General features: G+C 43.0%; 1 protein-coding gene across 5 annotated transcripts in view; it reads right to left on the bottom strand.

Annotated features, from left to right (window-relative positions):
* LOC109867000 (protein bicaudal D homolog 1) overlaps positions 1-16833 on the bottom strand; it is a 77137-nt gene that overhangs the window by 13379 nt on the left and 46925 nt on the right. For all 5 annotated transcript variants that reach the window (XM_031801247.1, XM_031801249.1, XM_031801248.1 and 2 more), the window contains 2 exons: positions 2751-2903; positions 859-1338 (listed from right to left, as the gene is read on the bottom strand). In XM_031801247.1, coding sequence (XP_031657107.1) covers positions 859-1338; positions 2751-2903 — 633 coding nt within the window. The remainder of the gene's footprint in view (positions 1-858; positions 1339-2750; positions 2904-16833) is intronic.

Raw genomic sequence — 16833 nt, 5'->3', positions numbered from 1 at the left:
CCTGCTCTGCTCTGCCCTACCCTGCCCTGCTCTGCTCTGCCCTGCGTTGCTCTGCCCTGCACTGTCGGACACTAATCGCCTTGACAGGCCTCCCTATGGCACACGCCGTCCTCCTCCACTCCTACCGTTCTACTCTCCCCCTGCTAATGTCCCCACAATCATCCAAATCAGCCCCTATGGCCCTTCTGAGACAGAAGTCTTTTGAGTCCAAAATAGCTCTGAAACTAGTCATGTAAAGCCATTGGTAAATCATAATGAGTGTGGTCACTGACTCATGGTCTGTTAGAGAATAAAAGATGGATGACATCTGACAAGCTTTTTTTGGGGGGGGGGGTCTTGTTCTCAAAATGTCATCACCTTGTCATTGGTTGGCTGCAGGCTGCAGTAGTGTGATGACAGGACGGTTGTTATCAGAGGGTCAGGTTGTTAGGTTGTCCAATGATGCTGGTGAGACCCTCCCATTCCTTAATAAAATGTGCTGTGGACAGAGGAGGTCGATAACAGTCTCCTAATGCATTGGGTGTGTAAATCGCTGGATTTGTCTCTCTAACCACATTGATTTTCTCAGAGCAAATGAGGAAGCTGGTTGGATGAAGGATATTAAAAGACTCCCTGGTAACAACAAGACCCAGGTACAACCTCCCTTGAACATTGTCACAACAATATCTTAGCCTGGTCCCAGATCTGTTTGTGCTGTCTTGCCAACTCCTATGGTCATTGTCATACCAAACATGACAATGACCATAGAAGTTGTCAAGACAGGACAAAAGATCTGAGACCAGGCTAACAATCACTCAGCCATAGTAGTGAGAAGAACACACTATGTCTCTCCACCGTTCATCTAGACTAGAGACCCACCTGAAACAGCTGCTTTTTTACTTTCTGCATCTCAGACAGGTTGAGCTCGCTGAAGAGGTCAGACACAGGACCATGCAGCCCCTCCCCCTTCCTGGGCAGCCGGTAGTCGCCGTTCATCTTAGCCAATCCCAGGTGCCCATTACAGTGGCCGTTGCTATCTTCATTCCCGTTGGCTCCGTTATGCATGGCTGTACCATTACTCCCGACCTCTTCGGTGGCAAATTTGAGCCCGTCAACAGTGGCGGTGAGAGCCAGGTGGGCTCCGGCACCATACACACTGTCGCTGAGGGTGATGTGGTGGGCTAGCTCCTTCCTCAGGCTGTTCTTCTGCTCCCTCTCAATTTTCAGGGCGTCCAGAGCCTCCTCCAGCTGGGACTGAGAGATGTCCTTCAGACGCACAGCATCCTCCAGCTGGCTGTTCAGCAGCACCGTCTCCTCCTCCAGAACCTTGATCTCATGCTTCAGACCCTCATACTCCACCTGGTGGAGAGGGGGAGCAGGGGACAGGGGACAGAGAGGACAGGAGGGAAAAGGGACACACAGATAGAGTAAAGGGGACACACATAGAGGACAGTCAGACAGAAAGGACACAGAGGACACAGAAAGGGGATAGGTTTAAGTAAAGTACACTGTAAGTAGGTTTAAGGTCAGACTGACAGAATTGACTGTAAAAAGTGCTGTGCTTGTTGTATGTCCTTCCCTATAAGCGTGCTGAAAGTCTGTTGTCAATTCAAAGCAAATTCAAAAATTATTGTCAAAATTTGGTCAGATATACTTGGATGTGTAGTGTCAGCGTTTGTTGCTGGCATGTCATGGCTAAGTTTGCTAATCTTGCCAATTAAACAATTATTAAAGTAGTTGGCAATATCAGCCGGTTTTGTGATGAATGAGCCATCTTATTCAATGAATGATTTTTACTATCATTCTTTATGTAATTTATCTTTGTTTCATAGTGTAGTTTCTTCTTCTTTTTATTCAGTTTAGTCACATGATTTCTCAATTAGCAATACGTTGGTCAATCGGTTGTGCAGCCAGACTTATTTGCCATTCCTTTTGCCTCATCCCTGTCAACCATACAATTTTTCAATATCTCATCAATCCACAGAGATTTAACAGTTTTTACAGTCATTTTCTTATTGAGTGCATGCTTATTAGTAACTGGAATAAGCAATTTCATAAATGTGTCAAGTACAACGTCTATATGCTCCTCATTACACACCAACAAATATTCTTTACATCAACATAGGAATCACTACAAAATGTATTGTATGACCTCTTATACACTATATTAGGCCCAGCCTTTGGAACTTTGGTTTCCCTAGATATGACTACTATATTGTGACACTACATCCGATGGATCTAGATACTGCTTTCAAGCACATTTCTGCAGCATTAGTAAAGATGTGATCAATACATGATGATGATTTCATTCCTGTGCTGTTTGTACCAGGTTGCAGGCACTGGTTACAGTTTGAAGCTTTTTCTTGAGTGGGTAGCTTGATGAAAGCCAGCCAATATTTAAAATCACATAAAAAAATACCTCTCTGTTGATATCACATACCTTATCAAGCATTTCACACATCTTTTCCAGTTACTGACTGTTAGCAGTTGTTCCTCTTTAGCAGCTTCCCACAAGAATGGGCTTGTGGCAGATGAACCTGTAGCCATCTTCCTTCAACAGTATTTAAATTGAGATCCTCTCTAATCTTTACAGGAATGTGGTTCTGAATATAAACAGTATCAAACAAATCAAACATATGGAAACCACATGTTTGACTCCGTTCCATTAATTTCATTCCAGCCATTACAATGAGCCCGTCCTCCTATAGCGCCCCCCACCAGCCTCCACTGGCGTGCAGTAAACCATAAACAGTAATGGTGTTGATGCTGACCTGGTTCTGTTTGAGGGTGGAGACTAGTTTTTGCAGAGTGATGTTCTCCTCCTCCAGCTCAGTGTAATCCTGTAGGAGTCGCGCCTCTCTGAATTTATACTCCCTGATTTCCTCTCTCATCCTGCTCCCCTGCAGCTCCAGCATCTCATTACTCTGGGAAGGAAAGAGAAGGACTTTCAGGTCATAATCTGCAAGCAATTCAACAGATCAATATATACAGTGTCTTCAGAAAGTATTCAAACCCCTTGACTTATTCCACATTGTGAAAACAAGTAAAAACCCTTTTTGGCTAATGTATTGAGAATGAAATAGAGAAATCTCTCATTTACTTAAGTATTCATACCCCAAAACATGTTAGAATCACCTTTGGCAACAATTACGGCAGTGAGTCTTTCTGATTAAGTCTCTAAGAGCTTTGGACAGCTGTATTGAACAATAATTGCACATTATTCTTATTATTAAAAAATGATTCAAGCTCTGTCAAGTTGATTGTTGATCATTGCTAGACAGCCATTTTCAAGTCAGGGGTGTGAATAGTTAGTTGAAGTCGGAAGTTGACATACACCTTAGCCAAATACATTTAAACTCAGCTTTACACAATTCCTGACATTTAAGCCGAGTAAAAATTCCCTGCATTAGATTAGTTAGGATCACCACTTTATTTTAAAAATGTCAGAATAATAGAGATAATTATTTAATTTCAGCATTTATTTATTTCATTACATTCCCAGTGGGTCAGAAGTTTACATACAATTAGTTAGTATTTGGTAGCATTGTCTTTAAATTGTTTAACTTGGGTCAAATGTTTCGGGTAGCCTTCCACAAGCTTCCCACAATAAGTTGGCTGAATTTTGGTCCATTCCTCCTGACGGAGCTGATGTAACGGAGTCAGATTTGTAGGTCTACTTGCTCGCACAAGCCTTTTCAGTTCTGCACACAAATTTTCTATAGGATTGAGGTCAGGGCTTTGTGATGGCCACTCCAATACCTTGACTTTGTTGTCCTTAAGCCATTTTGCCACAACTTTGGAAGTATACTTGGGGTCCATTTGGAAGACCAATTTGAGACCAAGCTTTAACTTCCTGATTGATGTCTTGAGATGTTGCTTCAATATATAAACATAATTTTCCTGCCTCATGAGGCTATCTATTTTGTGAAGGGCACGTCCCTCCTGCAGCAAAGCACCCCCACAACATGATGCTGCCACCCCCGTGCTTCACGGTTGGGATGGTGTTCTTCGGCTTGCAAGCCTCCCCCTTTTTCCTACAAACATAATGATGGTCATTATGGCCAAACAGTTCTATTTTGTTTCATCAGACCAGAGGACATTTCTCCAAAAAGTACGATATTTGTCCCCATGTGCAGTTGCAAACCATAGTCTGGATTTTTAATGGTGGTTTTGGAGCAGTGGCTTCTTCCTTGCTGAGCGGCCTGTGGATATAGATACTTTTGTACCTGTTTCCTCCAGCATCTTCACAAGGTCCTTTGCTCTTGTTCTGGGATTGATTTTTACTTTAGGAGACAGAACAGATTGATTTTCACTTTAGGAGACAGAACGCGTCTCCTTCCTGAGTGGAATGACGGCTGCGTGGTCCCATGGTGTTTATACTTGCATACTATTGTTTATACAGATGAACGTGGAAATTGCTCCCAAGGATGAACCAGACTTGTGGTGGTCTACAATTCTTTTCTGAGGTCTTGGCTGATTTCTTTTGATTTTCCCATGATGTCAAGCAAAGAGGTACTGAGTTTGAAGGTAGGCCTTGAAATACATCCACAAGTACACCTCCAATTGACTCTCAATCAGAAGCTTCTAAAGCCATAACATCATTTTCTGGAATTTTCCAAGCTGTTTAAATGCACAGTCAACTTAGTGTATGTAAACTTCTGACCCACTGGAATTGTGATAGTGAATTATAAGTGAAATTATCTGTCTGTAAACAATTGTTGGAAAAATGACTTGTGTCATGCACAAAGTAGATGTTTTTCATGGTTTCGGTCTAGGCTCCTTAGTTCCAGAGAAGGGACATCTTAACGTAGAGTAGCCCTTCAGTAGATTATAAGTTATAGCAGATACGTTTCTTATCCTTTCTTTGCAAGGGAAGAATTTGACATTTTATAAACATATTTCATGCAATTCTACTACACTTTATACGACTGGACACATTTGCAGAATCATTTTTTAAAACCTTTTACTACACTGGGATAAATCACGGTCACATAGTGATTCTTGGTAGTCTTAAACAAATCTACTTTGAAACAAAAGTATACACCTCATACACACACATGGTTATGGACTTAAAAAAAGAAGACACCTGTACCATGTCAGATATAGAGCTGAAATGTATTACCTTTTTTGTTTGCATCCAAATATTACACTTTATAGACATCACAGAAAACTGAAATATAACAAAACTGTTTGACATAGAAACACCAGATTGTCGTTGTAAAAAAAAATATATATTTATTAATTATGAAATTATGAAAAATATTAATAACATTCCACCCCTGAGGTCAAAGAAGGAACTTTTGACAAACAGAATAAAAACAACGTTGTCTGATCCATATAATAGGCCAACGACAAGGGGGGACTCAAATACAATACGATGTCCATCTAACCTGGAGGAGGAAATTATTGTCAAAAAAAAAACTTTCAAGTGGCACTGACCCAACAATGATAAAATAGTAAATATGCGCATCACCGGAGATATGGCCGATGCTCTCTACGCTGGTGGCAATATCCTAAAATTGCTGCCTACTGTTCGCTCAATTAAGTTGCGAATTTAACTAAAAGATAGATTAGAGTTTTTTCATCTTCTCTTTACAGCAATAGCCATTTTCTTTCCAAATGATATTTTCTAGTGATTGCATTTTTAAGTATTGCGATATACCTGGCTGGGCTTCTATAGTTTCCAACTCAACAATCATGTATTTGATATTTGCCGCGCGCGCTGCCCAAATTGAGTGCCCTTCCGACTTTAGGCATTGCGATTTAAAACAAATTTCATATTGCAATAAGTTAATGATCGTCTGTGGCCAAAGCATGCTTTCTGGTGTAATGATTTGATGTATTTCTGTATAGACAGGAGTAGGCTAATTAGGTTATATAATTTTGGTAATATCATCAAATTTACTTGAAGCTTAGTGTTATCATCGAACCACATCACACTTTGGAGCGTAGGCTATACCAGCCGTTTTCAAGTAAATTCAATACATTTTCATGCCTCTGACATGCGGTTATGATTTTTTTTAAAGTGTTGTAATAGCCTACAGTTTTCTTGACATTTTGTTTTAGTTATTGTGATAGGGTTATGTTTTACTGGTACAGCGTACCCCCACAAATGATTTTGTCGAGACGCGGACCGTACGCATTACTTTCACCGCTGGCCATAACAAAAGGGCTGAATACTTATTGAATCAAGGCATTTCAGCATTTAATTTTTAATTCATTTATAAAAAATTGCTAAAAACATATTTTGACTTTGACATTATGGGGTATTGTGTGTAGACACAAAATATCAATTGAATCCATATTAAATTCAGGTTGTACACAACAAGATGTGGAAATGGTAATCTGGTGTGAGTACTTTCTGAAGGCACTGTATAATATACTGTATATACATTCACAATACATGTATATGACATATAATAGTTTGCACTGACTATGTGTAGATCACCTGCTAGCTGCCAACCTGTCTATACTCGGTATTTACAATATGTCATTATAATACTTATAGTATCTATGTGTCAAAAACATGAACTAAAACAGTCTGGCATGCATCAGCACTTATAGTATGTGAATTACTGGCACTTTGCTGCATGTTCTGAACGCTCTGGATGCAGTAATAATAGATGTCTTTGCTCTATAAGTCCAGTCCAGATACCTGGCCTCTCGCCTCTCTTTAATCAAATCAATTGCAGTGTGGAGTGCAATAGAGATGGCATCATCTGTAGATCTGTTTGGGCGGTATGCAAATTGGAGTGGGTCTAGGGTTTCTGGGATAATGGTGTTGATGTGAGCCATTACCAGCCTTTCAAAGCACTTCATGGCTACGGACGTGAGCGCTACGGGTCTGTAGTCATTTAGGCAGGTTGCCTTTGTGTCCTTGGGCACAGGGACTATGGTGGTCTGCTTGAAGCATATTGGTATTACAGACTCAATCAGGGACATGTTGAAAATGTCAGTGAAGACACCTGCCAGTTGGTCAGCACATGCCGGAGCACACGTCCTGGTAATCCGACTGGCCCCGCAGCCTTGTGTATGTTGACCTGTTTAAAGGTCTTACTCACTTCGGCTACGGAGAGCGTGATCACACAGTTGTCCAGAACAGCTGATGCTCTCATGCATGCCTCAGTGTTGCTTGCCGCGAAGCGAGCATAGAAGTAATTTAGCCCATCTGGTAGGCTCGTGTCACTGGGCAGCTCGCGGTTGTGCTTCCCTTTGTAGTCTGTAATAGTTTGCAAGCCCTGCCACATCCAATGAGCGTCGGAGCCGGTGTAGTATGATTCAATAATAGCCCTGTATTGATGCATTGCCTGTTTGATGGTTCGTCACAGGGCATAGCGGGATTTCTTGTAAGCTTCCGGGTTAGAGTCATGCACCTTGAAAGCGGCAGCTCTACCCTTTAGCTTAGTGCGAATGTTGCCTGGAATCCATGGCTTCTGGTTGGGGTATGTACATACAGTTACTGTGGGGACAACGTCCTCAATGCACTTATTGATAAAGCCAGTGACTGATGTGGTGTATTCCTCAATGTCATCGGAAGAATCCCGGAACATGTTCCAGTCTGTGATAGCAAAGCAGTCCTGTAGTTTAGCATCTGCTTCATCTGACCATTTTTTTATAGACCGAGTCACTGGTGCCTCCTGCTTTCATTTTTGCTTGTAAGGAGGAATCAGGAGGATATAGTTGTGGTTGGATTTACCAAATGGAGGGCGAGGGAGAGCTTTGTACGTGTCTCTGTGTGTGGAGTACAGGTGATCTAGAATTTGTTTTCCCTCTGGTTGCACATTTAACATGTTGATAGAAATTTGGTAGAACTGATTTAAGTTTCCCTGCATTAAAGTCTCTGGCCACTAGGAGCGCCGCCTCTGGGTGAGTGGTTTCCTGTTTGCTTATTTCCTTATACAGCTGACTGAGTGCGGTCTTAGTGCCAGCATCTGTCTGTGTTAGTAAATAAACAGCTACGAAAAGTATAGCTGAAAGCTCTCTAGGTAAGTAGTGTGGCCTGCAATTTATCACAATATACACTACTTCAGGCGAGCAAAATCTAGAGATTTCCTTAGATTTCGTGCACCAGCTGTTGTTTACAAATATTCACAGACCGGAGTGTGCTGTTCTATCCTGCAGGTGCAGCGTGTGTCCCGCTAGCTGAATATCCATGTCGTCATTCAGCCGCGATTCCGTGAAGCATAGGATATTAAAGTTTTTGATGTCCCTTTGGTAGGATATTCGTGATCGTACCTCGTCTAGTTTATTGTCCAATGATTAAACATTGGCGAGTAATATTGACGGTAACGGCAGCTTTCCTTGTTGTCTTCTGCGGGTCCGGACAAGGCATCCGGCTCTTCGTCCTCAGCGTCGCTTCCTTTTGGAGATAATTGGGATATCTGCCCTGTGGGGTGTTTGGAGAAAACCGTGTGAGCCATGCTTGTTGTTGTTGTTGAAGAAATCTTTGTCTAATCCGAGGTGAGAGATCGCTGTCCTGATATCCAGAAGCTCTTTTTGTCTGTAAGATACGGTTGCAGAAACATTATGTACAAAATAATTTACAAATATCGCACAATGCACCAACTCTAAATGCACCAACTCTAAAAACACACACACACACACACACACACACACACACACACACACACACACACACACACACTCACACACACACACACACACACACACACACACACACACCCTCACACACACACACACACACACACACACACACACACACACACACACACACACACACACACACACACACACACACACACACACACACACACACACACACACAGTATCTCCTCCGATGTGATGATGATGAGGTAGTCTAGAGTTCAGTTCAGAGACGGGATCAGCCTGACACTATGAAACAAATTGGCCCTCTGAGTAGTAAGCAAAGAGTCAGCACTCTCACTCTCTGCAAGATCATTATTTTGGGCCAATCACAGAGAATGGAGGCAGCAGCCATAGAGATCTGGACATGCTGTGGTGGATCAGATGATATATTAGGTGGGAGAAATTCTGGTAATGTCATAAATCTGGGAAATGGGTTAGAAGGTAGGAAGCTGAGTCTCAGCAACATTTTCATGTTAATCTAAATGCCAAGAAGAAGAAGGAAGAAAATAACACCATCTTAATATGCACAACTTTAGAGTTGGCAAGCATCTTACTATACCTTTTGGGGACCAACAATTGATTCCCATTCAAAAACCTATTTTCCCTTACCCCTAACCATAACCGTAACCCTAATCTTAACCCCTAACGTTAACTCCTAAGTGAGTACCATCAAAATGTCCTCACTTCTCTGAATTTTTGTTGGTTTACTATTCTCGAGAGGTCTTTTGGCAAAAATGTGTACACACACACAAACACACACAATGCAATTTCCTGAAGAGGAGTTGTGAATCCCAATGGCAACAGGAATTATAAATCTGTATGGATTTACAGTACAGCAGCCTCAGAGTCTGGCTTTACATGGCTGGACACACATTATCAAACATTTAACATAATTTACATTGACTCAAACCCCAGCCAATAGACTTGCCTTACTAAATTCAAATTGGTTTGGGTTGCAGCTAGTACATTGTGTGTGTGTGAATGTTAGCCTATATTTACACCATAAATGATGAACAGGTTTCAGACCTCCATAGCCCCTCATACAGTATCTATTCAGGGCTTCTTATTTTTCTATTTTTTTACCTTTATTTAACTAGGCAAGTCAGTTAAGAACAAATTCTTATTTTCAATGACGGCCTAGGAACAGTGGGTTAACTGCCTTGTTCAGGGGCAGAACGACAGCTTTGTACCTTGTCAGCTCGGACGTTTGAACTTGCAACCTTCCGGTTACTAGTCCAACGCTCAAACCACTAGGCTACTCTGCCGCCCCATTTCCCCTCTCCTCAATAAAGTTGCTAAGTGGCTCCTAGTCTGCACTACACAGAAGTGCTGGCTCAGACTCTGGGTCCTAGATATGGGGTGACCAGTGGGACCCTGGCCAGAGCCTCACCAGGAGAATCAAATCAAATCAAATTTATTTATATAGCCCTTCGTACATCACCTGATATCTCAAAGTGCTGTACAGAAACCCAGCCTAAAACCCCAAACAGCAAGCAATGCAGGTGTAGAAGCACGGTGGCTAGGAAAAACTCCCTAGAAAGGCCAATACCTAGGAAGAAACCTAGAGAGGAACCAGGCTATGTGGGGTGGCCAGTCCTCTTCTGGCTGTGCCGGGTGGAGATTATAACAGAACATGGCCAAGATGTTCAAATGTTCATAAATGACCAGCATGGTCGAATAATAATAAGGCAGAACAGTTGAAACTGGAGCAGCAGCACAGTCAGGTGGAAGTTGAAACTGGAGCAGCAGCATGGCCAGGTGGACTGGGGACAGCAAGGAGTCATCATGTCAGGTAGTCCTGGGGCATGGTCCTAGGGCTCAGGTCAGTTGAAACTGGAACAGCAGCATGGCCAGGTGGACTGGGGACAGCAAGGAGTCATCATGTCAGGTAGTCCTGGGGCATGGTCCTAGGGCTCAGGTCCTCCGAGAGAGAGAAAGAAAGAGAGAAGGAGAGAATTAGAGAACGCACACTTAGATTCACACAGGACACCGAATAGGACAGGAGAAGTACTCCAGATATAACAAACTGACCCCAGCCCCCCGACACATAAACTACTGCAGCATAAATACTGGAGGCTGAGACAGGAGGGGTCAGGAGACACTGTGGCCCCATCCGAGGACACCCCCGGACAGGGCCAAACAGGAAGGATATAACCCCACCCACTTTGCCAAAGCACAGCCCCCACACCACTAGAGGGATATCTTCAACCACCAACTTACCATCCTGAGACAAGGCTGAGTATAGCCCACAAAGATCTCCGCCACGGCACAACCCAAGGGGGGGGCGCCAACCCAGACAGGATGACCACAACAGTGAATCAACCCACTCAGGTGACGCACCCCCTCCAGGGATGGCATGAGAGAGCCCCAGCAAGCCAGTGACTCAGCCCCTGTAATAGGGTTAGAGGCAGAGAATCCCGGTGGAAAGAGGGGAACAGGCCAGGCAGAGACAGCAAGGGCGGTTCGTTGCTCCAGAGCCTTTCCGTTCACCTTCCCACTCCTGGGCCAGACTACACTCAATCATATGACCCACTGAAGAGATGAGTCTTCAGTAAAGACTTAAAGGTTGAGACCGAGTTTGCGTCTCTGACATGGGTAGGCAGACCGTTCCATAAAAATGGAGCTCTATAGGAGAAAGCCCTGCCTCCAGCTGTTTTCTTAGAAATTCTAGGGACAATTAGGAGGCCTGCGTCTTGTGACCGTAGCGTACGTGTAGGTATGTACGGCAGGACCAAATCAGAGAGATAGGTAGGAGCAAGCCCATGTAATGCTTTGTAGGTTAGCAGTAAAACCTTGAAATCAGCCCTTGCTTTGACAGGAAGCCAGTGTAGAGAGGCTAGCACTGGAGTAATATGATCAAATTTTGGGGTTCTAGTCAGGATTCTAGCAGCCGTATTTAGCACTAACTGAAGTTTATTTAGTGCTTTATCCGGGTAGCCGGAAAATAGAGCATTGCAGTAGTCTAACCTAGAAGTAACAAAAGCATGGATTAATTTTTCTGCATCATTTTTGGACAGAAAGTTTCAGATTTTTGCAATGTTACGTAGATGGAAAAAAGCTGTCCTCGAAATGGTCTTGATATGTTCTTCAAAAGAGAGATCAGGGTCCAGAGTAACGCCGAGGTCCTTCACAGTTTTATTTGAGACGACTGTACAACCATTAAGATTAATTGTCAGATTCAACAGAAGATCTCTTTGTTTCTTGGGACCTAGAACAAGCATCTCTGTTTTGTCTGAGTTTAATAGTAGAAAGTTTGCAGCCATCCACTTCCTTACGTCTGAAACACATGCTTCTAGCGAGGGCAATTTTGGGGCTTCACCATGTTTCATTGAAATGTACAGCTGTGTGTCATCCGCATAGCAGTGAAAGTTTACATTATGTTTTCGAATAACATCCCCAAGAGGTAAAATATATAGTGAAAACAATAGTGGTCCTAAAACGGAACCTTGAGGAACACCGAAATTTACAGTTGATTTGTCAGAGGACAAACCATTCACAGAGACAAACTGATATCTTTCCGACAGATAAGATCTAAACCAGGCCAGAACATGTCCGTGTAGACCAATTTGGGTTTCCAATCTCTCCAAAAGAATGTGGTGATCGATGGTATCAAAAGCAGCACTAAGGTCTAGGAGCACGAGGACAGATGCAGAGCCTCGGTCCGATGCCATTAAAATGTCATTTACCACCTTCATAAGTGCCGTCTCAGTGCTATGATGGGGTCTAAAACCAGACTGAAGCATTTCGTATACATTGTTTGTCTTCAGGAAGGCAGTGAGTTGCTGCGCAACAGCCTTCTCTAAAATTTTTGAGAGGAATGGAAGATTTGATATAGGCCGATAGTTTTTTATATTTTCTGGGTCAAGGTTTGGCTTTTTCAAGAGAGGCTTTATTACTGCCACTTTTAGTGAGTTTGGTACACATCCAGTGGATAGAGAGCCGTTTATTATGTTCAACATAGGAGGGCCAAGCACAGGAAGCAGCTCTTTCAGTAGTTTAGTTGGAATAGGGTCCAGTATGCAGCTTGAAGGTTTAGAGGCCATGATTATTTTCATCATTGTGTCAAGAGATATAGTACTAAAACACTTGAGCGTCTCTCTTGATCCTAGGTCCTGGCAGAGTTGTGCAGACTCAGGACAACTGAGGTTTGGAGTAATACGCAGGTTTAAAGAGGAGTCCGTAATTTGCTTTCTAATAATCATAATCTTTTCCTCAAAGAAGTTCATGAATTTATCACTGCTAAAGTGAAAGTCATCCTCTCTTGGGGAATGCTGCTTTTTAGTTAGCTTTGCGACAGTATTAAAAAGGAATTTCGGATTGTTCTTATTTTCCTCAATTAAGTTAGAAAAATAGGATGATCGAGCAGCAGTAAGGGCTCTACGGTACTGCACGGTACCGTCCTTCCAAGCTAGTCGGAAGACTTCCAGTTTGGTGTGGCGCCATTTCCGTTCCAATTTTCTGGAAGCTTGCTTCAGAGCTCGGGTATTTTCTGTGTACCAGGGAGCTAGTTTCTTCTGAGAATTTTTTTTAGTTTTTAGGGGTGCAACTGCATCTAGGGTATTGCGCAAGGTTAAATTGAGATCCTCAGTTAGGTGGTTAACTGATTTTTGTCCTCTGGCGTCCTTGGGTAGGCAGAGGGAGTCTGGAAGGGCATCAAGGAATCTTTGTGTTGTCTGTGAATTTATAGCACGACTTTTGATGTTCCTTGGTTGGGGTCTAAGCAGATTATTTGTTGCAATTGCAAACGTAATAAAATGGTGGTCCGATAGTCCAGGATTATGAGGAAAAACATTAAGATCCACCACATTTATTCCATGGGACAAAACTAGGTCCAGCGTATGACTGTGACAGTGAGTGGGTCCAGAGACATGTTGGACAAAACCCACTGAGTCGATGATGGCTCCGAAAGCCTTTTGGAGTGGGTCTGTGGACTTTTCCATGTGAATATTAAAGTCACCAAAGATTAGAATATTATCTGCTATGACTACAAGGTCCGATAGGAATTCAGGGAACTCAGTGAGAAACGCTGTATATGGCCCAGGAGGCCTGTAAACAGTAGCTATAAAAAGTGATTGAGTAGGCTGCATAGATTTCATGACTAGAAGCTCAAAAGACGAAAATGTCTTTTTTTTTTTGTAAATTGAAATTTGCTATCGTAAATGTTAGCAACACCTCCGCCTTTGCGGGATGCACGGGGGATATGGTCACTAGTGTAGCCAGGAGGTGAGGCCTCATTTAAAACAGTAAATTCATCAGGCTTAAGCCATGTTTCAGTCAGGCCAATCACATCAAGATTATGATCAGTGATTAGTTCATTGACTATAATTGCCTTTGAAGTAAGGGATCTAACATTAAGTAGCCCTATTTTGAGATGTGAGGTATCATGATCTCTTTCAGTAATGACAGGAATGGAGGTGGTCTTTATCCTAGTGAGATTGCTAAGGCGAACACCGCCATGTTTAGTTTTGCCCAACCTAGGTCGAGGCACAGACACGGTCTCAATGGTGATAGCTGAGCTGACTACACTGACTGTGCTAATGGCAGACTCCACTATGCTGGCAGGCTGGCTAACAGCCTGCTGCCTGGCCTGCACCCCATTTCATTGTGGAGCTAGAGGAGTTAGAGCCCTGTCTATGTTGGTAGATAAGATGAGAGCACCCCTCCAGCTAGGATGGAGTCCGTCACTCCTCAGCAGGTCAGGCTTGGTCCTGTTTGTGGGTGAGTCCCAGAAAGAGGGCCAATTATCTACAAATTCTAACTTTTGGGAGGGGCAGAAAACTGTTTTCAACCAGCGATTGAGTTGTGAGACTCTGCTGTAGAGCTCATCACTCCCCCTAACTGGGAGGGGGCCAGAGACAATTACTCGATGCCGACACATCTTTCTAGCTGATATGCACGCAGAAGCTATGTTGCGCTTGGTGATTTCTGACTGTTTCATCCTAACATCGTTGGTGCCGACGTGGATAACAATATCTCTATACTCTCTACACTCGCCAGTTTTAGCTTTAGCCAGCACCATCTTCAGATTAGCCTTAACGTCGGTAGCCCTGCCCCCGGGTAAACAGTGTATGATCGCTGGATGATTCGCTTTAAGTCTAATACTGCGGGTAATGGAGTCGCCAATGACTAGAGTTTTCAATTTGTCAGAGCTAATGGTGGGAAGCTTCGGCGTCTCAGACCCCGTAACGGGAGGAGTAGAGACCAGAGAAGAATCGGCCTCTGACTCCGACCCGCTGCTTAATGGGGAAAACCGGTTGAAAGTTTCTGTCGGCTGAATGAGCGACACCGGTTGAGCGTTCCTACAGCATTTCCTTCCAGAAACCGTGAGAAAGTTGTCCGGCTGCGGGGACTGTGCCAGGGGATTTACACTACTATCTGTACTTACTGGTGCCACAGACGCTGTTTCATCCGAGAAGAGACTAGTGATGGGGGAAAATATCGATACAGTTATGTTTGGATGATATTATATCGATATTTGGCTCCAAGTATGAAATTGTAAAGAAAAATAAAAGTTGGCTGTACTTGCACCAAAATGTAGTTTTAAATAGTGAGCCAACATGTTTTCAGCAATTTATTTATTTATTTCAATTTATTTAGTGAGCAATATGTTTGGAACATAAAATCGCAATAGAATCGCAGTATTGAATTGCAATACATATAGAATAGTGAGAATTGTGGGAATTGTAATACATATCGTATCGGCACCTAAGTATAGTGATAATATTATATTGTGAGGTCCCTTGAAATTCCCAGCCCTAGATGAGACAGATGGTCTTGGGACAGACATGGACCCTCCAGTACCTGACTGACCACATCTTCAGTCACCGGAGGAACAGCAGGACTCAGGGAAATGGACTGAGAAATGGAAGGTCAATTCAATGTACAGTCAACGGTACATGCTGCTGTTTCTGTATTCAAGCCTGTAGCAGCATATTATTTGACACTTGATCTCCATGTCATGACACACGATACAGCACTGTACTTGAAAGCACAGCGTTGCTGCAGATCCTTATGCAGCTCTACCCCTACACTTGTAGCTACCCCTACACTTGTAGCTACCCCTACACTTGTGACAATGGAAGCGAAAAATACCGATATTCCAATATGGACCATAGGCAAAACACAAACAGTTCATTAACAAACTCTTAATCCGTGACATTATTGATTAACTGTACGTGACCACTGTGGTTTGCTAATGGGTGGTGTTGTCTCATTACATATTCCCCACAAAGCAGGGCATTAGGACTGAGCTGTCCATGAAGTCCAGGGGATTACTGGCCAATGACTACTGTCTCAACACCACCACAGGATCAGGGCATGGTCAGTGCACCACCAAACACTCACACAACACAACCGCCATGGGAAAGGCCAATACTGTAGCCCTGTGTCCCACTCTACATCAGGGCCAGGATTCATTTAAACAATGCAGGTTAACTACTAGCGGTAGGCCAGAGCCTATTTGAAATACAAACTGTAAAACACACAGAACCTACTATTAACTTAGTCTCTATCATTTTGTCTATACATTCCTTTGATTTTAGGAGAAAACAATGTAGGATCTTAATTAATCCTGCAGCAACAGGATGAAAAAAAGAGAGATCAAATTAAGATCCTATATCTTTAGAATCTGCTTGGGATCCATATTAAACCAGTTGATTAGATCCAGTTAGAGACTAATTAAGCCCCTTGTGTGGCTCCAGCACATTAAAAAGAGACTGTCTCATAATTAATATGCACCACACAGGCAAAGGAGACCCACATAGCAAGGCAACAGGCTAATCAGCATATCATCAAAGAGCCAAGGGCCACCCAGGTCACGAAGCAAACAGGTGACAGGTGCACATGAAACAGGTGCAAGTGAGAAGTGGCTGAGACATTTTACAAGGTTTATTCAATTAGGCCTAGTAAAGATATCACAAACAGGCAACTAGATACAGCCGCGGGCTGATTTTTGTCAGAGTGGATGGTAGGGGGGCCAGAACATAATTCTAATAATTTGTTCACAGCAAATTGACGACAACTAAGCCCAAGAAAGTGATTATATTTCAAAATAACAATAATTTCCTACCTTGACAAACTGAATTGGTAAACCCACATAGACAGCATCGTGAAGAAAGCGCAGCAGCGCCTCTTCAACCTCAGGAGGCTGAAGAAATTCGGCTTGTCACCAAAAGCACTCACAAACTTCTACAGATGCACAATCGAGAGCATCCTGTCGGTCTGTATCACCGCCTGGTACGGCAACTG

Source organism: Oncorhynchus kisutch, linkage group LG22 (assembly GCF_002021735.2).
Source record: "Oncorhynchus kisutch isolate 150728-3 linkage group LG22, Okis_V2, whole genome shotgun sequence".
In the NCBI taxonomy this organism is placed as follows: Eukaryota; Metazoa; Chordata; class Actinopteri; order Salmoniformes; family Salmonidae; genus Oncorhynchus; species Oncorhynchus kisutch.
This window is presented reverse-complemented; position numbering and strand designations above follow the sequence as displayed.